Here is a 25,737-nt window from a genome sequence, read left to right as displayed (position 1 = left end):
AGGACTGGACAGAAAAAAAAAAAAAATTATCTACAGGTATCCAGATATAGTATGGCAAATATTAATTGTCTATAGGGGTTTTTTTTCTGAGCATAAAAATAAATCAGATAGTCAATAAAAGGAAATGTGATATGATATCTGAACAAGTAGTATATACATTTCATCAGTCATTCTCATATACAAAAACAATCAAAACCCTACTTTCAAGTTTTCCCTCAAAGTCATCTGAATTTCTTCAGTATTTTCCTGCCTTTGATGTTATTTTCCCCTATTTCCTCTTTTTCCCCCCTTGACCAGTGTGAAGAATGTCAATTTGGATACAGCTTCTCAGTAACAAAAAGCTAATAATTAAACTCTGGCCTAAAAATTATCTCCAAGCTGATACAGCTTTGATTCAATGACAGTGCAGTTTGGAACCAACAGACCCAACTATGCAACACTTCTGTTTATGAAAATACTCTGTTCCAGGAAATTAATCCCAAGAATTAAAATTTTTCATGTTATCACTCACTCATTATAGGATAGGATGGCAATCCTCTTCCCTTACTGGAAAACTCAGTGTCTCAACCATTAAGAGCTGAAGAAATCTCACCTATAGTGGCCTTGTCAGTCTCTATCTCTGCCAATAGATCTCCTTCATTTAGCTTCTCACCCACTTTTTTTTCCCATCTCTGAACTGTGCCCATGGTCATGGTGGGAGACAGGGCAGGAAGAAGCACCTGTAGAAACAAACACATATTTTATTATTACTCAACACTAGGATGCTTTTGACACAATGGCACTCAGGCAAGCAAATAGCTTTATGGAATGACAGTGACTATGACAATTCAAATTCCCATCTGCCTGATGCTCCCACAGCAGCAAAAGCCTCATGCTTCAGCAGTGTCCCTACAGGTAAATCCTTCAAATCTCAAGCTTTTATAGTGCCAGTGATACTCTGACCCACCCTCCAAAGTTAAAAACCATGGGCAGAGGGGAAAGATTTCTTTCTAGACAGCTAAAATTAATTCCCCAACAATATCTAAACATAGCACGTCTTCTCATCTTTCTCAACACTTAGATTAAGCTAGAGGTTTTTCATCTTCATAGAATGACCTCAGACTTTTCCACTAAAATTTTACTGTGTGCTTTACTGAAATCTACCTTTTCATTCAGAGGAGACTGAATTTCTCCCAAACTTCCTGGATAATACTTTATTAAATTTTTAATTATTTATTTTTGGCTGCTCTGGGTCTTCATTGCTGTACACAGGCTTTCTCTAGGTGCAGTGAGCAGGTGCGACTCTCCAGCCACAGTGCACAGGCTTCCCCCTGGAGTGGTTTCTCTTGTTGCAGAGCTTGGGCTCAAGGTGCGCGGGCTCAGCAGTTGTGGCACGTGCATTTAGTTGCTCTTCAGCATGTGAGAATCTTCCCAGACCAAGCATTGAACCTGTGACCCCTGCAGGCAGATTCTTAACCACCAGACCACTAGCGAAGTCCCTCCCAGGTACTTTTTCAAGATAAAAAACATATTAAGAATTGTTCAGGACTTCCTTGGTGGCCCAGTGGTTTACACTCTGTGCTCCCAATGCAACAGGGCACAGGTTAATCCCTGTATGGCGAACTAAGATCCTGAATGCCATATGGCATGGCTGAAAAAAACCCCCAAAACAACAACAAAAACCTAATCTTACAATAGTCACTTCCACCAGAGTAAAATCTAAAACAACAGATTGGCTGATCTAAATTAAAAGACTGCTTCCCTATTTACATGGCTTGTATGTTCACTGAATTTGGATGCTCACTCAGTTATGGGTTTTGTTTGCTATCTTCTTAAGTCTTTTGCATCTAATTAACATACGGATTATGCTGAGAGAAAAGTCATTTTAGTGGATGATGTCTCAGGAAGCTGTGGGGAAAAAAGTAAAACAAAACTTAGAGCTCTTGACCTTCTCTGGTGGTCCAATGGTCAGGAATCCGCCTGCCAATTCAGAGGACACAGCTTCGATCCCTGGCCTGAGAAGATCCCACATGCCTTGGGGCAACGAATCCCATGCGCCACAATCACTAAGCCCATGCCCTAGAGCCCTTGAGCTGCAAGTACTGTAGCTCCTGTACCTACAGCTCACACTCTGCACCAAGAGAAGTCATCACCATGAGTAGCCCAAGCACCACAAGAGAGCTGCCCCTGCTTACCACCATTAGAGAAAGCCTTCTCTTGGCAATGAAGACCCAGCACAGACAAAAAAAATGTTTGTAACTTTTTTTTAAATTAAAAATTTTTTAAAAATTGCTGAACAGGATGGAATAAATGTGTGAACTGACCACCAGGCAAAATTTCATCATGAGTGAATGTTAATAAAAGACCAGGGTATAGAACACGATGCCTGAAGAAGAAAATTATTCCTATACAAAAATTTCTACAAATAAACTAAGAGAAGGAGAAGTTCTAATCTTAATCCTTTAGGAAAAAAACACAGCTGGCTTTTATCCATTTTCAATATCCAAAACACACAAATATACATGGGATAATCCTAATATCTAATAAACTAATCAGCTTCTCAGAAACTGATTTAGTTAACAGAATCAACAGTGACTATATTTACCACCTTCAGCTTTGCTGTAATGCTATTATATATGTCTGTGCTGAATCGCTCAGTCATGTCTGACTCTTTGAGACCCCAAGGACTGTAGGTAGCCCTCCATACTCCTCTGTCCATGGGGATTCTCCAGGCAAGAATACTGGAGTAGACTGTCATGCCCTCCTCCAGATTATATATGTCTATTTGACACTTATTCTTTATTGTTGGTCTTTTCTAAATACTACCGGATTATTTCACTTACTCTGAGAAAACACTACGTGTCAAGGAAAAACACTAATTGGGGGCTTTTATTCAATAGACAGCACTTGGGGCCTACTAAAAAAACTCTATTTAGACAGAGAGTAGATATAAGTGGGTTTCCCAGGTCATGCTAGTGGTAAAGAACCTGCCTGCCAAGGCAGGAGACATAAGAGACACAGGTTCGATCCCTGGGTTGGGAAGATCCCCTGAAGGAGGACATGGCAAACCACTCCAGTACTCCTGCCTGGAGAATCCCATGGACAGAGGAATCTCTGACACGACTGAAGCGACTTAGCACAGCAAAGTACAGATGTAAGCATAAACAATCCTCAAAATCCAACATGATATTCTTGAATGAAAAGTACCAAACATTATCCTACCTGCTACACGGAGGCTGAGAAAGGTTAAAAGAACTATCCAAGTATACACATCTGGAAATAACCACTAGAATAAATGTTGTCAGTTTTCATGTTTAAATCTCTGTTTACTTTCAAATGACAAAAACCAGCCAGGTTTAATGCCAGTTTCCAGGACGCAACTCATCTACGAAAAATAATGAGTAAATAATAAATTTTCTAGAGCAGACACCCAGAGGCTGAGCCTCACCTGCATGTGAGTAGGATATGAGCTACCAGGAGCCTGAGCAGAAGGTGTAGGTGATGGAGCGGGGGCGGCAGGGGTTGGTGCCGGGGCTGCTGGTGGGGCAGGTGCTGCTGAAGAATCCAGTGTGTAATTTTTAAAGGCTTCAACATCTTCAGGCCTAAGGAAGAGAAAGAATGTGTAAGTATAAGGGGGTTATAAAGCGGATGTATCAGCCTTAGAAGCCTTTAACTAACTCCTCAGTTCTGGGTTAAAATACTCCACTTAAGCACCTGACTTTCACAGATTCCCCCGGTACTACTCACTTGTCAACTGTGATACAGATGATTGCTCCAACTGGAACATCTCTGGTACCTTCAGCAACAAGGATCTTTGCCATGTAACACTCCTCCACACTCTCAAATCCAACAGTAGCTTTATCGGTTTCAACCTTTTAACACAAAAGTAGGAGCTTAGGATTCTGCTGCCAGTATGAAGTTTATTAACTTGTGTCTAAAATCATACAGTTCAAAGTGAAGTAAGTCAGAAAAAGAAAGAAAAATACGTGGAATCTAAAATGGCACAAGTGAACTTATCCACGAAATAGAAATGAACTCACGGAGAATAGACTTGTGATTGGGGGTGGGGCAGGGAAAAAACAGTAGGATTTGGGGGTTTGCAGATGCAAACTATTACATACTGAATGGAGAGCAACATGGTCCTACTATATAGCACAAGGAACTACATTCTGTATCTTTGATAAACCATAATGGACAAGAGTATTTAACACAACGTCGTAAATCAATCTTACAGCAAAAAAAAAAAAAAATCGTACAGTTCAACAGTGAAAATAAAGCCTCTATCACAGGTTTGAAAGAATTACTATTAAAAACACCCAGGCTAAAAATCAGTTTGGTTAGCTGCTGCTAACTTGGCTAACCAATCTCTCATATCAGACTGTAAAAAACATCTAAGTTTCTTAATGCATGCGTGCTAAGTCGCTTCAGTCCTGTCCAACTCTGTGCAACCCCATAGATGGCAGCCCACCAGGCTCCTCCATCCCTGGGATTCTCCAGGCAAGAATACTGCAGTGGGTTGCCATTTCCTTCTCCAATGGATGCATGCATGCATGCTAAGTCGCTTCAGTCGTGTCTGACTCTTTGTGACCCCATGGACAGCAGCCCACCAGGCTCCTCTGTCCACGGAATTCTCCAGGAAAAAGGGACAATTACCCACTCGGAAAGTTAATGCTCCATTTAGCTAAGATAGGCTCTTCTAACTCATTTCCAACTTACCTCTGCAATTAGTTCACCCTCATTGATTTTTTCTCCTTCCTTCTTTTCCCAGCGGGCTATGGTGCCTGCCTGCATTGTAGGGGACAGTGAAGGCAATGGAACCTAGAGGAGAAAAGGGAGAAATACTCAATTTCAAGAGCTACCTAACTCTCAATCTGGTGTACCACTTCGTTCAATTCAGACTAATTTAACGCTGAGTCTGAGTCCCTTCACACATTGGGCAATGGGCTTATAAAAGGATTTCCTAACACCAGAAGCTCTCAACCAGAAGGACAGGCCTTCCGCTCCACTGTTTCTAACAGCATGTACTCAGCAGACATCCCACAGACCGCCCCAGGCTTGGCGCTCTTTGAACGGAACCGGTCAGGAGAAGGAAGCCTGCAGCTCCTTCTTCAATGGAATAGGTCAGGAGAAGGAAGCTCAAGAGCTAGAGCAAAGCTGGGTAATGGAGAAGGGGCAGTGACAGAGTATACCTGGAGAGGGGCGGAGACGGAGGATCATCAAGGCCTCTAAGGAAGGATCCCAAGCCAAGTCTACCGTGAAGGACAACGGGGTCCCGAGAAGGACAGGTTCTGGGGCTTACCTTCTGATGCGGGGGTAGGCTATACCAGCGGCGGCTAGGCGATCCCCAGAGCTGCAGCAAAACGCGATTCCGCGGTGTGGCCCGAGAGACTGGGCTCCAGCCGCAGAGTGCCCGGACCCTGCCATACCCTGGGGTCTTGCTGCTGCAGCGAGCCAGAGCCGAGCCAGCCTGCGGGGTCACGCACGGAGCTCCCGGCTCCTCCCGAAAGGCCGTCCACCGAGCCCCGAATCCCGCCCGGGGGGCTGCATTCTGAGCCCGTCGCGCACAGACGCGCCACATAGTGCCACGGCCCCCACACCCCAAAACCAACGCCGTCTCCGGAGTGACCTCTCCAAGAGCAGCGCGGCATTGCCGTCAGCCGCGCCGCGCGGCCGCAAGTTGTCGTAAAACGGGGTGCGAAGCCTTGCCCCACCCGCTCCGCGGACCAGAGAAGCGGTGAACGTTCGGTCTTTCTCCAGGAAATGAGAGGCTGAAAGTGACCCAGAGCTGGTCGGGGCGGCTACTATAGAACGACGAGGGACAGGGGCGTTCCAGCAGGCCGAATCTGGGAGGATTAGGCGTGGGGAGGAGTGGAAAGTGGTGGGCTCGGTGGCGAAGGTGTCTCTGGGGCAGGGGGACAGGACCTGAGCGCCGTGACGGCGCGGTCGAAAGGGAGGGGCCTAAAAAGGCGGCGAGAGCGGGACCGCCGGAGGTGAAGCGGTCAGAGGTGGGCTGGGGGGCCTGGCCCCGCCCTGAGGAAGGATGGGAGGGGGCTCCCGGCCCAGCCGGGCACCAGGAGCCTGCGGCCGTGGGTCAGGTCTAGGCGCTCCGGCGGAGGGCCGCACGAAGGGGCATCTGTGCTCGCCGGGCGTGCCCCCAGCCTCAGCATACCCTGTGGCCCCCAGGTTTGGGGCCTCGCTCCGCGCAGGCTGTACTGGGTGACAAAGATTCAAGTTCAGGTTTGTAGCCCAACAGGAAACGGGATGAATAGGTTTTCCAGCCAAATGGTGTGAAGGGCAGCTGAATGGAAGCTGTATCCCTACATTCAAGAGTGCTGTAGCGGGATTAAGCATCTTCTCTGAAGAAAAAAAGTTTACAAAACGGATTTCCGATTTTAATTTGCCGTAGAATCCTTTCCAGTTACATCTGTTACACTTCTACTGCCGGCTTATCATCCTGTAATTGGAAAATAATCTCATTTCTGAGCTGAGGGTGGCATTAGACTAGAAGGAAACGCATGCTGTATTTATATCTGGTTAAGTCCCCAGTATACAGATGGTCAGAGAACATCAAGAACATAAGAAAATCAACATTTGAAAACATGTTAAACTTTGCAGGTAATTAAACGTTTGGAAAAATAAGGTAGCCAGAAGGCACTATTTCATACCTACTTAAATTGGAAACTTTAAGTTAAAAAAAATTTTTTTGCTATCTTTATAACAGAAAAAGAATTGGAAAAATCTAACTATCCAAAAATGAGGAAAGATTAAACAAGTACAGCTGTCTAACAGAATGATATGCAGGGAGTACAACTGAGAAACAGAATTCCCAGATTAAATGGAAAGGCATACTTGAAATAATATTAAAAGTAGAGCAATTATATTGTTAACAATTATGTAAAACTATTTGTGAATAGCAATTAGAAGAAATAATGGAAGAATTGTGATTAGTGAAAGGGTTTATACTGTATAAATTATTTAAATGTTAACAATTTTGAATTGGCTAAGATACCTTACAGTATTTCCACTCCGTTTGAATTTAATAACTGCATCTAAATTACTTTAAGTTAGCCTTTGTACTAGATGATCTTCAGTTTGTTGTTCAGTTACTTAGGGAGCCTTACTTAAGCGTTGTTTTTTTCATTTTTCTGTGCATAGCAAGTTCACATTTTGAATATACTTTTGATAGATGTAGCTAAATCATGGGAGGGCACAGGTGAAACAGTCCAGGAGTGGTTAGTTTACCTCAGAGGTAAGCTGGGAATAATTAGGTTTGTCAAATAAGCCCTCTGAGACTTGTAGAATATTACTGATATCGAATGGGTGAGATGTAAAGAGGAGTTAGTTGGTAGTGAAAGTTCTTTACATATTTAACATAACGATGGAGTAACCCAATTAAAATGGCTTGTGATTAATAGTTGAAAATAATGTAATTGGAAAGCAAATGAAAGCACCCAGGGCTAAAACTTTAGATATATAAAACCTTTAAAGTAATAAATAAAGGCTAAGTGTTAGGAAAGCAGCTTTCAAAATAATTTGGAAGTTCTGGTTCTTTTATAGATTTCTGAAAGCGTCAGTGTTTTTTGCTTTTGCGTTGGAGATTGTTTAGAGTCTTGGGTTCTTACTTGTTTTCATATTTACATAAAATGTCAAAAGAAGTGCTAAATAAATGAATCTTCTTTGATTGTATAACCTATTTTGCACTTAGACTAGAAATACCAGTAGTGATATCTGCAGCAATAAAGTAATCCTATTTCCACTCCCCAAGTAATGAGTAAACATGCTACCAGGGAGATCACTTGAGGAAATTTACTTTCACTAAATGTGAATGGCTTTCTTGATTAATTTCAGTTGATAATAAACACAAGTGAAAATTATGAATGGTATTTAGTTTGCAAACTCCATTTTATTCATAGTTTGTTTCTGAGTTTTTTTTTTTAAAACTAGTTCACAAATCTGGTACATACAGGCAGTTAAAACTGGTTATCACTTTGATAATCAGAAGCCTCTGGTATAACACAATCTTTATGAAAAGGTAAAACAATACATGATAGTAATCTCTTCGAAAGCAATGGTTGCAAACATCCATGTTTCTAAGAAAATATAACTTTACATATATATTTTAAGCAAGCTATACCCTCTTACATAAATCCAGACAATAGAAGAAGTGTGCAATCATAATGCTTATTTTATGGGGAAAATGAAAATTATAATTATGACCTAAATGTTTTAAGTAATTAGAGTCCTGGTCGATTGAATATAGGGCATAAAGATATCTTCCTTAATGTACAACCATCCTGGTCAAAAAGAGCTGAGAAGTTGGTCAGTTGGTAGGATTGCCATTTCAGTACCAAGTAAATTTAACCTAAATTCTTTAGGTAGAAATTGTAAAATTTTCCAATTCTAGCTACTTTAGTTAACTGAGTGAGAATAGGCTTCAGTTTTTAAATGAAGACTGTTTAAGGAATTGAACTTTTTATTAACTTAGTTTTTATGACAGGGTCATTTTTTAAATTGGGTTTAGAGATTATTTCATGAGCGCTAAACATTACTAGTTCTTTAGTCAGTAGCAGGATGGACTGTCCCACACAAATGCCAGCAGGGGGCAATACTCTTAAGTCAAAAGATCTACATATCAGATAGGAGACAGTTCAAACCAGAATGAATCAATGCACACTCCTCCTGGAATAGGCTCCTGTTTAGAAACTGGAATGAGGATTACCAACACATTTTACAAAAACACACTGGCGTGCCATCCTGTAATGGGGGTGCTTCGTTATTACCCATGGCCTCTGAGGTTAATGAGCTATGATATCAACTTAAGCTTTCTATGGAGGCACCAAGGCCACGGAGCTTCTTTTCCAAAGGACACAGAGATTAAAGACAAAGAAGGTAAAGGACTCTGAAAATTTTCTCTGATTTAATTTCCTCTGAAAATTTAAATTTACATAATGGGAAGAATGTTTGCTGAAAGAATACTGACAAGTAAAACTGATTTAACAGTCCAGATAAATTGTACTGAAAATACAATAACAAATTTTAGTCTGATAACCCTCATGCTGTCTTACAGCAAAACACAAATTCATGCAGCAGAGAAACTGGTGACGAGAGGACTTTTTCTCCAGACTTCCTGGGGGGCAGAAAAGGAAAAAAAAAAGGCAAATATACTGTTTTCTTCTGTCTGCTTTTGTAATGAATTATTCTTCCTTTTAACTGACTTTCCCAAATTGTCCCAGTCATTTCTGATGAGAAATCATTCTTCAGTAGGAGGAAACCAGGTAAACCAGGTGTCTTTTGAGTTCCTTCTGTCAGCTAAAGGAGCCATCAAAGAGGTTCTGTAAAACTAACTCCACAACTGAAATGGCTGGTAGAACTGGAACAGGAGTTGTCATCAGTATACCTGTAATAAAATAAAGCTTGTTCTGAAACCACAAGGGCTGGTAAGAAGAAAGGAGCCTGTATAAAAGCTACCGGGTTCCCTAGAAAATGGATACAGTATACAGAATGTGAGAATATATAGAACTCACACTCAAGTTATAAAAATAGACATGGTTCTTGGACGAAAAGCAAACGAGTACAAAAGAATTCTCCAAACATGAACTATTTTTAAAAGACGCATCTATATAAAACAAAATGTCATGTCAGAGCTCCAACAAGTAGTCTGTTGAAATGGCTGAAAAGGGGAGATGAACTTGAGACAGACAGGTCAAGAACCCAGATCTGTCTGACTCTTCTGCTTGGCAGTGTACATTGGTGATCACAGGCAGACTGCTTTGGAGACTGATATGTAGATATACATATATATTTATAGTATATATTTATACTGACTATATACATATATATATATCTGGTTGAATGAATGAGAAAACTCAAGATACTAAGTAATCTCTGAAAGTTTATCTCTTAGCTTCTACACTTGACAGTGTTGCACATGAGAAAGGATTCTAGGGTTTTTTCACCCAGAATCAACCCTGCCATTCACAACTCTTGCCCCCATGGTTTCTATTGTGCCCTAAAGGATCAGCCTAGACTAAATATATAATAGAAAATAACTCTGGCCTTGACATCAAAGAGGGGCAAACCAGTAACTCATGCTCAGTACTTATAATCACAAACACTGAAAGTAATGATTTGTTTCCTTTTGACTGCAAAGGAGATGCCATGGGCTAAAGACAAGTCATGAGAGAAAGAAAGTCAAGAAGATAAGGGTAGCAGCACCTTTCCATACCCGCCTGGATTTGAAAGGAGATTTTCACTCCTTATTCCTTTCAAACACAAAGTTCATCAGTTAGAAGAGGGGGGGAAATGGCTCTAAAGTTAGAGAGTCCACAGAGAAAAACAAGCAGTACATGAAATACGCCTTCTGTGGGCTAAAGGACAATTTGCAGAATCAGTTAAGACGCAAGAGGCAGCCCAAGGTCTTAATTATGGTTTTAGCATAGTACAGCACAATATGGACAGCCCTTTTTCAATCCAATTAGCAATTCAGCACCATCCACGTCCAGTCCAAAAAAATTCCTGAAGAGTGGGCTTTCATCTTTGGTACCACCTTTTGAGTTATTCTTGGTTTGCAATAGCTGCAAAGAAGCAAAAAAGCTGGTACCTCCACCTTGTCTGTGAGTACAAATGCTGGGACCCTGATTGCTGCAACCACTGAGGCCAATTAAAATGAAAATAATACTGTAACACATAGGAGTGATGCATCCAGTTCCCGGGTTCCAGATAATAGCAGCCATGCCCACAAAGGAGCGGGATCATCCATCCCCGTTGGTTAAGGCCTTCGGTTTGTTGTCCGCAGAGTAGAGTAAAACAGTGTGTTCCCACGGACAAGGAACTCCAGAAGAACCTGTGGTCTACTTTTGGACAGAGATTTTAGGTACCACACATGCCAGGCACACAAACAGGACTGGCCTATGGCTGTCACACTTGGAGAAGCTTCTGTTTTGGCAGCACAAACTTCCTGTGTATTCTGGTTTTAGTCCTCTTTCCTGAGTGAAGCATCCAGGGTGTGCCAACTTCTGCAAGTCCCCAATCTAATACTCAGCATTAATTTTCTCCATGGTCTTCTTCTACCCAGGCTACAATTTTCCCTTCCCATCCAGGAATGGCATCATCATCGTGGAAAACCTAGAAAAAGAAAAAAGCCACCATGAAAAAATATTAGAAGATAGGGAGGCCTGCTATACATCTGTGGTTGATTAAAAAAAGATCCCAAACATAAAGGATAAGAAAGTGTATAGGAAAGTCTTGAGTTAGAGCCTGTGTCCCTTTAGTTTTGTCCCTAAAGTTACAACTGGTAAAAATATATATATGTGTGTGTGTGTGTGTGTGTGTGTAGTGACCCTTGAACAACACAGAGACAACACCCGCCCCCTTCCCTGCCCCAGCCCTGTGCAGTCAAAAATCCACATATAACTTCACAGTCAGCCCTCCATATCCACAGTTCTGCATCCTCAGATTCAACCAACTGCTGATCATATAATACTGTAGTACGTATTCATTGAAAAGCATCTGCATATAAGTGGATCCATGCAGTTCAAACACATACTATTCAAGGGCCAACTGTATGGTGTATATATGTATGATTTATATATCCTTAGTTCCACATCTACGAAATGGTAAAAGCACCCCTCTAGTACTGCTTTGCTCAGAGAGATTTATAAGATTTAATAAATTACTAACCATAGAGCACTTTAGGCTTCTCAGGAGAAAGCAGTACTATAAGCATTTAAAAGAGAAGGGGGAGAATAATAAAAAAATAAAAGAGAAGGGGGGAAATTTTGGTCCCAGGCATTGTAAAGAAAGGGTCAGAAAAAAGGCTAATCTTAACATGTGTGTGTGCAGTCCTTTTCATTCATTTATTCATTTCCTAAGTCGGTAGTAGAACAAAGTTATTAAAACAGTCCAGTGAAGAAATTTGGTTGTTGTTTTTTTTGGTGTGTGTGTGTGTGTGTGTGGCTGTGCCATGTGGCATGCAGGATCTTAGTTCCCCAACCAGGGATTGAACCTGTGCCCTTGAAGTAGAAGCAGGGAGTCTTAACAACTGGACTGCCAGGGAAGTCCAGGAAATCTTTACAAAATAAAAGATTGGCTTTTCCGATCTTTTTCATTCTGTAACCACTAAGGAGACCACAGAACTCTTAAAAAAAAAATGTTTCTGGCAGATGTTCTATAAAGTGTAGGCTAAGAAAATAGTCAAGGACTGAGAATAAGCATAGATGACTTTGCAGTTTCCTCATTTTCATTTTCTGAGAAACTAACACCACAATATACCATTTCATATATTCATGCCAGTTTGTTTGTTTTGCTCTACACAGGAAGTAGAAAGTTTTCTAAGGTTTGGCTATAGAAAGAAAAAACACCCCAAAGCCAAGCTTTTCTTCAATGTGGGTTCTTTATTTTCCCTAACAAAACTTTTTCCTTTTTTTTAAATTTTCTGGCCACACCCCAGGGCATGTGGGATCTTAGTTTCCCAACCAGGACTCAAACCTGCACTCTCTGCATTGGAATCACGGAGTCTTAACCACTGGGCTGCCAGGGAAGTCCCCAAAACTTTTTCCTTTTTAAAATAAAAATTCTAAGTTTCATCAGAGTGATTAAGTCCATGAACTAATGAAGCTATCAACTTCTTGGGCCATTCCCTGAAACTTCTCGGTCTAAAGTAGTCAACTGGCTTGAGGCACTGGGAAACTCCACTGCCCTGGTTAGGGAATTCTGGTATTTCTGGGTACTAGATCTTAAGTAGGAATCTGTAGAGTTCAAGAACAACCAGCAATACCACTCAGACTCCCCTTGGGTTCTGTACCTCTTCCTTGACAGTGCCAAACTCAGGATCCAGTGCTTTGAAGTGATACCGATGATTTCCTTCCCGGTCAATAGCCGCTTTAAAATCCTTCAGTGTCACCTCCCCCAGCCTGCAACAAGAGGAGAGAACACTAAAATAGACTGTTTATCAGTGGGCTGAAAAGATAAGATGCTAGTTTTAAACCCAGGCCCCTGTCAAAGTCTCTGCTGGGAGAAACAGCATGGCCTTGTTAGGTCACTGGCCTTGGTAACTCAAATGATTCTATTAGCAGAAGTTAGGGAGTTAGTCACGGTTAGGGAATGTAAAGTGTGTTAGTCGCTCAGTTGTGTCCGAGTCTGCAGAATTCTGCAGGCAAGAATACTGGAATGGGTAGCCATTCCCTTCTTCAGGGGATCTTCCCAACCCAGGGATAAAAGCTGGGTCTCCTGCAATGCAGGTGAATTCTTTACCATCTGAGCCACCAGAGAAGCCCCATTAGGGAATGTAAACAGCATTACAAATGGGACAATCTGAGAATTTAAAATAGATTTACTGCTTTGACAGAAGCCAAATCACTTTTTTTTTTTCTGTTTCACTCTGAAAATAAGACACAAAGTGTCTGCAATCTAATTTGTTAAACTATCAGTATGTCTAAGTTCTCTTGATTTCCTTCTTTGCAGCAATTCCATTTCTCCAGGCTGGGAGAATTCAAACTATACTACTTTACTTCAGAAAGCTCCCCTCTAACCCAGACCCTTTAGGAACGGTAAATCTTAACACCTCTCCTCAGCAGTTGGTTCCAAAAATTAAAAATCTTTATTACAAAGCCATCTACCTTAGAAAGGAGTATATTAACTGAAAAGTTTGAAGGTTTTTAACATGAATTCTCTTTAGATTAGTTGTAGTCATCCAATAGCAGCAAAGGTCAATAAGCAATAAATAGCCCTGGAATGCTAGGCTGTAATCCATAGCTCTCAGCAGAAGCTATCTTGAGCACTTTAAAAACTGTTATTCCTGACTTGGAGCATCTTTGTATATCAGGACTGGAAGCATTATTGTGTCTACAGCAGATCCTGACATGTCCCTTGTAATGCTGAAGGTTAGTGGTGAAGCTGGACCTCGAATCTCTATTTCCTGTGCCCTTCTCACTACTCTGCTACACCTTGCAGCTGGTTAGGTGGGCAATAACTAATGATTCTGCCTTCCTGTCCTTTTTAAAGAAATAATGATTCAGAATCTCACCTCTTTGGTATATTAACCATGAAGGGTGTAAGTGACCGGTCAGTAAAATAGAGCACTTTCGTGCAGGCGCTGCTGACGGTTGGAGAACTCTGTGAGTGAGGCAACTCTGCAATCAGAGAGACACCTTGTGGTCAGAACATTCAGTTTGCTTCCAGTAACCCATATGATTTCCAGTTATTCAAAATGTCCCAGGGGGAAAAAAAAAAAAAAAGTCCCAGGAGAATGAAGCTGCCTGAGGTCATAGCACAATTTTGAAACCCTTGCCAAACACCTTGTCCATAGGGTGTGACCCATAGGAAGTCACCGCTGGGGCCACTAAGACAGGAGGTGCTTCGGACATGGATGCTATCACAAGGACCATCCCTTTTCACCTGTTCCAGGTGATTCTAGCAGGGGAACAGCAACTGTTCTGACAGGCACTGCTGCCAAGAGTCAAAAGAGGTCAGAGAAGCCAGGCAAGATTTCAGGTAGGGGACTTCTCTGGTAGCACAGTGGATAAGAATCCACCTGTGAATGCAGGGGACACAGGTTCAATCCCTAGTCTGGGAAGATCCCACATGCCATGGGGCAACTAAGTCTGTGCACCATAACTGTTTAGTTGCCGTGAGGCACGTGGAACCTTCCAGGGCCAGAGATCGAACCAGTGTCTTCTGCATTGGCAGGTGGATTCTTAACCACAGGACCACCAGCATAGTCTCAGTCCCCACAGTTTTTAACTCAGATTTCTTGATCCATACTTTGTCTCTCTTCTTTGAATAGGTACTGATGGAAAAAGCAATAAATAGCCCTGGAATGCTAGGCTGTAATCCATAGCTCTCAGCAGAAGCTATTTTGAGCACTTTAAAAACTGTTATTCCTGACTTGGTTCACTGATGCTCAGTGAATTACTTATGATTATGAATTTAAGAGAACAGAAGAGACCAGTTAAAAAGTTTTATCATCAGGACCAAAAACAAACTTTTATTAAAAACATCTCCTGCAATTCCAGATACACAGGTTTTCTTAACTTATTCTAGGCCATTGATCCCAATCAAACTGGCAACAACCAGAGAATAGTTCTAGGAAGAGTTTTTATTTTTTTTAATATTTGTTTATTTGGCTACACTGAGTCTTAGTTATGGTGAGCTTAGTTGCCCTGGGGGAATATGGAATCTTAGTTCTCCAACCAGGGATCGAACCCCAGTCTCCTGCACTGCAAGGCAGATTCTTAACCATTGGACCACCATGGAAGTCCCCAGGAAGGGTTTTTTTGTTTGGGGTTTTTAAGGCTTTTGTTTTTTTTTTTTCGGCTGCACCTCACATTTTGTGGGAATCTTAATTCCCTGACTAGGGATCAAAACCAGACCCTTGGTGTTGAAAGTGTGGAGTCTTAACCACACTTGCGGTTATTAACCACCATGGAATTAACCACCAGGGAATTCCTAGGAAGAGGTTTAAAATAAGGAAGTAGGAGAGATGAATAACACAGAGAAGAAAAACAAGGGAACATTCTCTCTCTGCACAGTAATCAGTTAGTTTTCAGAATTTTTTTCAAAGAATGCCATTTATTGAAACCTGCATGCCACGATGCTCCTTTGACTCCAGCACCAAGGGCTTGGCACACAGCAGTTTTTTAAATAAAACATTCACTTTTATCATTAAATTTTATGATTGATCTTTTCATTCACTCATTCAACAAACAATTATTGAGGACTTACCATGTACTAGATTTTGAGAATATAAAATTAATTATATGTGACCTCTGATCTCAAAGAGTTTATAGTCCAGTACAGATGACAGGTGTGATAACAAATAATTGTTGTTGTTATTTAGTTGCTAAGTCGTGTCCAACTGTGCAACCCCATGGACTATAGCCCACCAGGCTCCTCTGTCCATAGGATTTCCCAGGCAAGAATACTGGAGTGGGTTGCTATTTCCTTCTCCAAGGGATCTTTCAGACCCAGGGACTGAACATGTGTCTCCGGCTTGGCAGGTAGATTCTTTACCACTGAGCCACCTGGGAATCACCTAACAAATACTTAATACATTAAAATCAGATTCGTACAAACTGCAAAGGAAGACCAAAGATGGAGTAGTTAATTCTACCTGGAAGAGGTCAGAAACTTCCCTTAGTTAAATTGTTTAAACAATTTGAGAATTGTTAAACAAAGCACCTAAAAAAATGATCATATGTAGAATTTGGAAAAGGCATTCCAAGAATGATGGATACTTATAAAGGCATGAAAAAGGATCACGTATCTATAAAACTGGAAGTTGACTAGTAAGGCTTGAGCATAATACCTTGGGAAGTAATGGAAAATGAGGATAATAAGGTAGGCAGGCCCAAATCACAAAGGACTCTGCCAGGCTCAGACATTAAGATATTAGTCTTAAGCTCTAGGGAGATATTAAAAGGAACTGATATGATCAGACTGGCATTTTAGAAAGGTCAATCTAGCAGCAAAATAAAGGGTTGGATGGGAGAAATTCTGGAAATGGTGATCCCATTGAGAGGCAATTAAAATAATCTGAAAGGTGAGGAAGGGTAAGATATAGCCCTGGAGCTAGAGAAGGGATGAATTTGAGAGAACTTTAGAAGATAAAAGTCTTAGTACTTTGGATATAGTTGAATGTCAAGGATAAAAGAGAAAGTGAAAAATAACCAAAATTTATGATCTAGGAAATAGATTCATGGTAGTTACCTAAGACAGGGGAACAGAAGTGTCATCCATTTAAAATGTTTACTGGGTGCCTATTATGTATCAAGAACTAGAGATGCAAAAATAGTGAAAAGTGAAAGTGTTAGTCGCTCAGTTGTGTCCGACTCTTTGCAGCCCCATGGACTGTAGCCCACCAGGCTCCTCTGTCTGTGGGATTCTCCAGGCAAGAATTTACTGCAGATAGGCCTTAAAGGAGGGATTAAAGTTAAATGAGGTTATAAGAGTGCACCACTTCTCATCCCAAAGAACTGGTGCCCCCATACAAAGAGGAAGAAACACCAGAGCTCTCTCTCTACCATATGAAGACGCAGCAGGAAGCTGACTGTCTGCAAGCCAGGAAGAACACCCTCCCTCAGCAAACCTGACCACACTGGCATCCTCATCTTGGGACTTCCAGCCTCCAGAACTATGAGAAAACAAACTGCTGTTAAGTCACTCAGTCTGTGGTGTTCTGTTATGACAGTCCAAGCTGACCAATAAAATGTTATACACACACTTTGGGTGAACTGGAGGGTAAGAGTACGTCAGATGTCACACAGAAGCCTGGTAGATAAAGACAGGCGTGGTAAATAGGTCACTGATGACATTAATGAGAGGACTTTTGGGTGACTAGTGAAGAAGGCCGAGTTGGACTGCACAGACTCTTTGAGTAAAAAAGAAAAAGCATAATGAGAGAGAAATAGTCTTACTCCACTTTAAATCATATTGATAAAATGATCACTGTTGTTTCAGGGTGACATTACTATAGAAGTTATATACGAAAACCACAGAGGGAGTTCTCGGGTGGCCTGGTTAGGATTTGGTGCTTTCACTGCGGAGGCCCGGGTGTGATCCCTGTTTGGGGAACCATCTTCTATGCTGCGCGGCGCAGCGAAACTATACATAAATACATAAAAGTAATTTTTAAAAATCTTGAAAACCTCAGAGAACAAATGACCCAGAAACACAGTGTTGTGTATATGTATGTGTAAATAACATACATGATTTTAAAAGGCATCACAAATCAATTTTAGCTTTTATACTGACATGTATGGTTCATTTGGAGTCAATTTTTTATATGTGGCATGAAGTGTGGGTCAATGATCTTTTTTTGATATGGGTCTTTAATTGTTCCAGGACGATTTGTTGAAAAGCCTACCCTTGAGCCATCAAATAGATTTTGCACTGTTATTAATAATCAACTGGTCAAATTCAGTGAGTCTGTTTCTGAACTTTCTATTCTGTTCCAGTGATCTCTGTGTCTGTCTATGCACTTACAATGCACTGTGTTGATTACTCCAACTTCATAGCTAGTTTTGAAATCAGGTAGTGTGGCCCGCCACCTCCTTTGTTTATTTTTCTCAACTTTTTTTTTAAACTATTCTAATCTCATCCATGTAAACTTTAGCATCAGCTTGTTTATATCTACAAAAAGTCTGACAGGACTTTAAAACATATTTATTGGGCTGCTCTGGGTCTCAGTTGTGGCACTTGAGATCTTTTGCTCAGTTCAGTTCAGTCACTCAGGGGTGTCCAGCTCTTTGCGACCCCATGGACTGCAGTACACCAGGCTTCTGTGTCTATCACCAACTCCCAGAGCTTACTCAAATTCACGTCCATCGAGTCAGTGAGGCCATCCAACCAGCTCATCCTCTGTCGTCCCCTTCTCCTCCTCCTCCTTTTGCAGCATGCAAATTCTCAGTTGCATCAGGTGAGATCCACCCTGACCAAGATCAAAACTCAGACCCCCGGCACAGAGTCCTCGCTACTGGACCGCCAGGGAAGTCCCCTGTTAGGTATTTTTTTAATTTATTTAATTGGACGATAACCCTGTTAGGATTTTTATTGGAATAACATGACGCTACAGATCATTTGGGGAGAATGAACCATCTTCACAAGGTTGAGCTATATTTATCCCATCAAACAAGGCTGTTTCCCAATTACTATAATACTGATAAAGAATAATTTTCTAAGTGGTAAAAAAAAAAAAAATGTCATAAAAACCAGATTATTTTTTAAAATGTACCATCTCCCTTGTTTCTATTTGTTCCATATATTTTTTGTTCCTTTTCTCCTTTGTCTTTTTCTCCCCACCTTTGGAATGTGTGTATATATGTACGTGCATATCTGTATATACATACAGGGGCTTCTCTTGTGGCTCAGATGGTAAAGAATCTGCTTGCAGTGCAGGAGACGTGGCTTCGATCCCTGAATTAAGAAGATTCCTTAGAGAAGGGAATGCTACCCCCTCCGGTATTTTTGCCTGGAGAATTCCACAGACAGAGGAGCCTGGCAGACTACAGTCTATGGCATCACAAAGAGTTGGACACAACTGAGCGACTAAGCACTCATGCAGATATGTGTCATACTTCAAAACCCAGTATGTTTAGGTTCTCAGTTTGGATACATCACTTCAACATGTAAATGATATTTTAAACAGTGAGATATTTTACTTTTTTTTTTTTGGTATTGGATTATTTGTACAATTTCTTATATCTGCTATTAACTTGTTTATTCTTTAAAAATTTAGTGGTTGTTCTTAGATTTATATATATATCTTTAGTCAGTCAGCTTTCAAAGGATATTATACTGCTTCACATGTAAGAGCTACAGAAGTTACAACAGTAGAGTCCTAATTCCTCTTTCCTGATCTTTGTATTACTGTCATACATTTCACTTTCAAATATGAAATAAACCAGTAACACATCAATACTATTTTTGCTTAAACAGCCTATTATCTTTCAGAGTAATTAAAAATAAGGGGTAAAAAGTCTTTTATATTTTCCTTCATTCTGCTGCTGCTGCTGCTAAGTCGCTTCAGTCGTGTCCGACTCTGTGCAACCCCACAGACGGCAGCCCACCAGGCTCCCCCGTCCCTGGGATTCTCCAGGCAAGAACACTGGAGTGGGTTGCCATTTCCTTCTCCAATGCATGAAAGTGAAAAGTGAAAGTGAAGTCGCTCAGTCATGTCTGACCCTCAGCGACCCCATGGACTGTAGCCTTCCAGGCTCCTCCGCCCATGGGATTTTCCAGGCAGGAGTACTGGAGTGGGATGCCATTGCCTTCTCCAGAAATTCCTTTAACATTTCCTGCAGTGAAAGTCTGTTTGTAATGAATTCTCTTGGGTTTTGTGTATAAAAACATATACTCCAGCTACAGAATTCTAGGTTTTTTTTTTCCTTTCAGTACTTTAAAGATGTTCCCCCACTATCTTATCTACCTGCAGGTTCTGATAAGAATTCTGTAATTCTCATTTTTGTTTTTCTGTTTGTAATATTTTCCCCCATCTCTGGTTACCTTCAAGATTTTCTCTTTTCTTTGATTTTCAGTAATTTGACTCCTTTATTGTCATTGTTATTCATACTTCTTGCAATTCTCAGAACTTCTTGGATCTGTGGTGTGATGTCTTTATATATTTTTGGAAAATAACTGGCCTTTATGTCTTCAAATGCTTCTTCTGCCCTGTTCTGTCTCTTTTGGATCAGAGATTCTAGTTACATGTATCTTCATCCATATGGATATTATCCCATCGCTACCAGGTTGTTTTTCCTCTCGCCTACTCTTTTTCTTTTTGTAGTGCAGTTTGGGTAACTCCTATTCAAGTTCACTGATTCTTTCCTTAGCTATGTTTGTTGAGTCTTCTGATGTACCTGCTCAAGACACTCTTCATCTTTGTAATATTTATTTTTATTTCTAGCATTCTATTTGACTCCTTTTCATAATTTCCATCTCTCTGCTAAAATTCCTCACCTGTACATGCATTATATAAACATTTTTACTTCAGCCATTAACACAGTTCCTAAAAACTCCTCTTCTGATGGTTTCAATATCTTAGTCATGTGTGAGTCAACTCTTGAATAGACCCTTATTGACTTCTGACAGTGGCGTGCATTTTTCTTGTTCCTGTGGATGTCCCATAATTTTTTTATTGACTGTCAGACTTTCTGTGTAAGACTGTAGAGACTAAGGTAAAAAATGTTTATGTCTAGAAATGGGCACATTGCTTGTTCTTCCCGGCCACTGGTGGGAACAGCGGAATCAGTCACATCAGGAGTTGAGCTGAGACTGGAATTTTTGTTAAAGTTACTTTCAGTGCACCATCACCTTCACATTTCTCTAGGGTTATGTTAAGGAGCTGCACCCCCGCAGGGTTTTCCCTTAATACCCTCAACTTTATCATTATTAGTTTGGTCACACCACGCCGCATGTGAGATCTTAGTTCCCTGACCAGGGATTGAACCTGCACCCCCTGCATTGGGAGCACCAAGTCTTAACCACTGTACCAGGAGGGAAGCCCCCACCCTCAACTGCAGACTTGATTTGTGTGCCCCTCCCTCAGAGGCAGACTGCTGGCCCTTCTTACACAGCACTTGCTCACCCTGCGGGGAGGGCTGAGGGAGGCTTCTCTGTGATCCAACCTCAGTCTTGAGGTGGGGCTTTCTCAGTGATCCTACCCTTTCCCCAGTGGAAGGCAACCTCTAATGATCTGAGCCCAAGGCAGTTTGCTGCCACTCTCGGCGGGGTTGAGAGTTCTTTTATTCTTTCTTTTTCCCCCCTAGCTGAAGTAGGTCTTCACCTTTGCCTGAGATGGGGATGAAGGGGAAACAGGACTTGCTGCCCTTCCTCAGCAGTTTAAAACTTTTGTTCTTTAAGGGATCAAGGCCCAGATGGTTGTTCATGCTTTTCTGGCAGCGGCAGCCAGTCCCTCCTCTGAGCCCCCACCCCCAAAACAGATTTCTCTACACTCTGTTCCCACAACCAGTCTTTGCCATAAGCACCTAAATGGAGGTCAACAGAAGCGTCAGCAAGCAGGTGCAAACTCTTCTTGCATTTGTGGCCCCCAGGGTTCCTAGTCTCTGCCCAGCCTTTTACAATTTATTAAAATCTTAGCTGAATTCCTATCTGTTTGTACAGTGGCCCCATCTTTCTCCTGCGCTCTGCCATAAGTGAGCCAGTGCTGGTATCCTATCTGTGCTTGGAGGCACTGTTTACCTTTCAGGCTGGTTGGCTGCCCTCTGATTTCATCTCTCTGATGGATTTAAGACAGTTATAATATTTTAGACTATTCAACCTTTTCTGTTAGCACAGCTCCTTGCAGGCTTATTATAATTCACTTTTTAAAAAACTGAGGTATAATTCATTTAACACAAAACTCACCATTTTAACAACTTAAAGTGTACAATTCAGTGGCACTTATTACATTCACAGCCATGTGTAACCATCACCACTATCTAGTTCCAGAACATTCTCATTATCTGAAAAAGAAACCTCATACTCATTGAACTCCCTTCCTAATCCTGACATCTGTCTAATCTACTTTCTGTCTCGATGGATTTGCCTATTCTGGATATTTCATAGAAAAGGATCCTTCCAATTTCTGCCCTTTTCTGTTTGGCATCTTTCACTTAACATTTTCAAGATTCATTTATGTTGAGGCAGGTATCAGTAATTCATTCTTCTTTGTGGCTGAATAACATCCCATTATATGCATATATGCAGAAACTGTTTACCCTTTTATCGACTGATGGACATTTGGCTGTTTGCACCTTTTAGCTATTGTGAATAATTCTGCTATGAACATGTGTGTACACATTTTTCTTTTTTGAACACTTGCTTTTCATTCTTTTGGGTATACACCTGGGAGTGGAATTGCAAAGTCATAGAGTAATTCTATGTTTAACTTTTGGAAGAGCCAGCAAACTGTTTTCTACCATTTTACATCCCTATCAGCAATGTACAAAAGTTTCAACTTCTCTACATCCTCACCAACACTTTTACTTATTTTTTCAGAATCATCAGTAGGCATGAAGTGGTAGCTCACTGTGGTTTTGGTTTGCATTTTCCTAATAACTAACAATGTTAAGCATATTTGCATGTGCGTATTGGCCATTTGGGGCTTCCCTGGTGACTCAGCAGTAAAGAATCTACCTGCAATGCAAGAGACGCAGGAGACATGGGTTTGATCCCTGGGTGGGGAAGATCCCCTGGAGGACAGCATGGCAACCCACTCCAGTATTCTTGCCTGGAAAATCCCATGGACACAGGAGCCTGGAGGACTACAGTCCATGGGGTCACAAAGAGTCAAACGCCACTGAAGAGACTGAGCACACGCACATAAACCTTGGCCATTTATTCATCTTCTTCGGGGAAATGTCTATTCAAGTCCTTTGCCCATCTGTTATTAATATCAGATTTTTTTTTGGTCTTCTGTTGCTAAGTTAGAAGAGTTCTTTATGTAGTTTTTATCCTAGGCCCTTAATAGATAAATAATTTTGAAATATTTTCTCTTATTCTGGTTGTCTTCACTTTCTTGATAACGTTCTTTGATCCAAATAGTTTTTAATTTTGATGAAGTCCATTTTCCTATTTTTTTCTTTTATTGCTCATGCTTTTAATGTCTAAGAATTCAAGGTCATGAATATTTTCCCCTGTGTTTTCTTCTGAGAGTTTTAGTTTTAATACTTATATTTAGGTCAATGATGCATTTTAAATTAATTTTGTACATAATGTGAAGTACAGGTCCTTCTTTTGCATATGTTCTTTTGCATATGGATATCCAGTTGTCCTGACACCATTTGTGGGAGATACTATTTGCTTGTCAAATTATCATAGATGTGTGGGTTTTATCTGAAATCTCAATTTATTCCACTAATCTAATGTGCATGCCTGCTAAGTTGCTTCAGTCATGTCCCTGTGGACTGTAGCCTGCCAGGCTCCTCTGTCCATGGGATTCTCCAGGCAAGAATACTGGAGTGGGTTGACATGCCCTCCTCCAGGGGATCTTCCTGAACCAGGAATTGAACCTGGTCTCCTGCAGCTCCTGCAATGCAGGCAGATTCTTTACCACTGAGCCACCAGGGAAGCCCTCACTAATCCACTGTATTAGTTTTAAAATAATTATTGTTGTTGTTGTTTTCCCTTAAGAGTAAATTGCAAGACAGGAAGTAGGTTCAAAGAGAAGATTTCAGGAGATTTGGCCATCATGAAAAGGAGAAAGAAAGGGCACAGACTTGCATCTCTCATATGCCACACTACACCAGATTATCCATATATAATATTTCACTTAATGTTCACCATCCTTCAAGATTATCTCCATTTCAAAAACACGAAAACTAAAATGCAAGGACGGTCATTAACATTCTTGCTCATGGTATACTTTGCTGAGAGCTACAGCTGCATCCCAGATCTGTTTGATTCTACACTCTTTTGTTTTCCCCCTCTATTGTTTTGTTTCCAGTTTTGGACATGAGTTTTGAAGTGTCTTCTGACCTGCAGAGAAGATATCCAGCTGGCATTCAAAAATACAGCCCTGCAGCTCAGAAAACGCTTGCAGTTAGAGATAAAGTTTAAAAATAATTGGCATACCAGAGTGGTTGAAGCCATGGAAGTAGAAAGGATCACGGATAGAGAATATCAGAAGGCCTAGGTCTAGACCTCCAGTGGAATCCCAGGGCACAGTCAAAGGTTAGGCAGAGGAGGAGAAGAGGAGGACGTTGTACCTCGAGACTACAGTCTAGTGAGGCCAAGCACCACGTCCATCTTGTTCATCTTGAGATCGCTAATGCCTAACAAGAACTCTACATAGTGAATGCTCAATAAATACTTGTTGAATGAATTAACTGGTTGGTACTAAAGTTAAAGGAGAGGAATGTTTCCAGAAGGAGACTATTCAAAGGCAGTAAATGCTTTTGAAAAGTCAATGGAAGATAAGGTATGAAACATGACCACTTTGATTAGGCAACAAGACAGTCAACATGGACCCAAGAAAAACATGAAGTGGAGTAACGAGTAAAAGACCAATTAGTGGATTAAGAAGTGAAGGGGAGGTAACAATGAAGAAAGAGCACTTGGAGATCATTCTTTCAAGAAGTCTGATGCAGAGGAATAAGATAAATAACCCAGTAGCTAGAGGGTTATCAAATTGCATGAATGTTTGTATTTTTAGATGAGAGGCATTTCAGCTTATTTGTCAACATAGGTATTGAATTAACACTCCATTTTATAAGAAACTGTGAATTTATTTGCAGTCTTTTAAATAAGTAAGTCATATACAGAAAAGAATTATTCCAGGGAGGGAGAAATTTACTAGACTTATGAAAAAGAATCTCTAAATATTTAGACCTAGGTACATTGGCAGTTTAAACTAACCTAAAGAAAGTACAAAAGAGGACAAGGATAAAATAAAAAGCCTATCAAGAAAACAGAAATGACTGGTTCAAAACAATGCTAGAAAAAAACACTGAAACTAATTTGGGTACTAATAGTCTATTTCATGGAGAAGGCAATGGCACCCCACTCCAGTACTTTTGCCTAGAAAATCCCATGGATGGAGGAGCCTGGTAGGCTGCAGTTCATGGGGTTGCTAGAGTCGGACACAACTGAGCGACTTCACTTTCACTTTTCACTTTCATGCATTGGAGAAGGAAATGGCAACCCACTCCAGTGTTCTTGCCTGGAGAATCCCAGGGATGGGGGAGCCTGGTGGGTTGCCGTCTATGGGGTCGCACAGAGTTGGACACGACTGAAGCAACTTAGCAGCAACAGCAGCAGCAGTCTATTTCAGTCTCAGTGTAAATATCTCATTCAAGAGAAAAAAATATATGGAGGTTTGAGAACACTATCTTATCTACTCTACAAAAAATATTTTACCTTTCACATTTGGGCAAATACTTTCTTTAAGTGTTTTACTTTAGCCTTATTAATGTGGTTTTAAAAACTATCTTTAACATATAAAACTGGTTGTGGTCAGCCTTTCACTATTTGGTTTTTATAAATTATTATTTAGATACTTTTAGATCAGGCCTGGGTAAACTATAAAAGATAAGAAAACATGAATGCTATTAAACCAAAAGGTAAGATATGAAGTAAAATAGAAATTACCAGGCAGGGTAGATTTCCCAACATGTTAGAATTAACAAGGAAAAAAAAAATATAACACAGTTAAGTTCAAACAAATTGAATGACCTATGCACTCAAAAGTTTTGGAAATCCCCAAAGAAATGAAACTTCTTGCCTCTGAGAAGAACTGCAAATTTTCTCTATTTGAGACTTTCAAGT

At 40.8% G+C, this 25,737-nt stretch overlaps 2 protein-coding genes across 6 annotated transcripts in view; both read right to left on the bottom strand.

The window, feature by feature from the left end:
• DLAT (dihydrolipoamide S-acetyltransferase) overlaps positions 1–5,623 on the bottom strand; it is a 34,302-nt gene extending 28,679 nt beyond the window's left edge. The window contains exons 1-5 of the mRNA XM_019975059.2: positions 5,279–5,623; positions 4,696–4,797; positions 3,727–3,851; positions 3,428–3,581; positions 593–719 (exon numbers count right to left, since the gene is read on the bottom strand). Of these exons, the coding sequence (XP_019830618.2) occupies positions 593–719; positions 3,428–3,581; positions 3,727–3,851; positions 4,696–4,797; positions 5,279–5,557 (787 nt within the window). The 5' untranslated portion in view covers positions 5,558–5,623. The remainder of the gene's footprint in view (positions 1–592; positions 720–3,427; positions 3,582–3,726; positions 3,852–4,695; positions 4,798–5,278) is intronic.
• Positions 5,624–7,862: 2,239 nt separating this feature from the next.
• The window catches only part of DIXDC1 (DIX domain containing 1), a 79,034-nt gene continuing 61,159 nt past the window's right edge, over positions 7,863–25,737 (bottom strand). For all 5 annotated transcript variants that reach the window (XM_019975262.2, XM_019975264.2, XM_019975261.2 and 2 more), the window contains 3 exons: positions 14,003–14,108; positions 12,782–12,890; positions 7,863–11,103 (listed from right to left, as the gene is read on the bottom strand). In XM_019975262.2, coding sequence (XP_019830821.2) covers positions 11,023–11,103; positions 12,782–12,890; positions 14,003–14,108 — 296 coding nt within the window. In that variant the 3' untranslated portion in view covers positions 7,863–11,022. The remainder of the gene's footprint in view (positions 11,104–12,781; positions 12,891–14,002; positions 14,109–25,737) is intronic.

This window comes from Bos indicus, chromosome 15 (assembly GCF_029378745.1).
Source record: "Bos indicus isolate NIAB-ARS_2022 breed Sahiwal x Tharparkar chromosome 15, NIAB-ARS_B.indTharparkar_mat_pri_1.0, whole genome shotgun sequence".
In the NCBI taxonomy this organism is placed as follows: domain Eukaryota; kingdom Metazoa; phylum Chordata; class Mammalia; order Artiodactyla; family Bovidae; genus Bos; species Bos indicus.
Note: the sequence above shows the minus strand (reverse complement) of the source record. Positions and strands in the feature narration are given on the sequence as shown.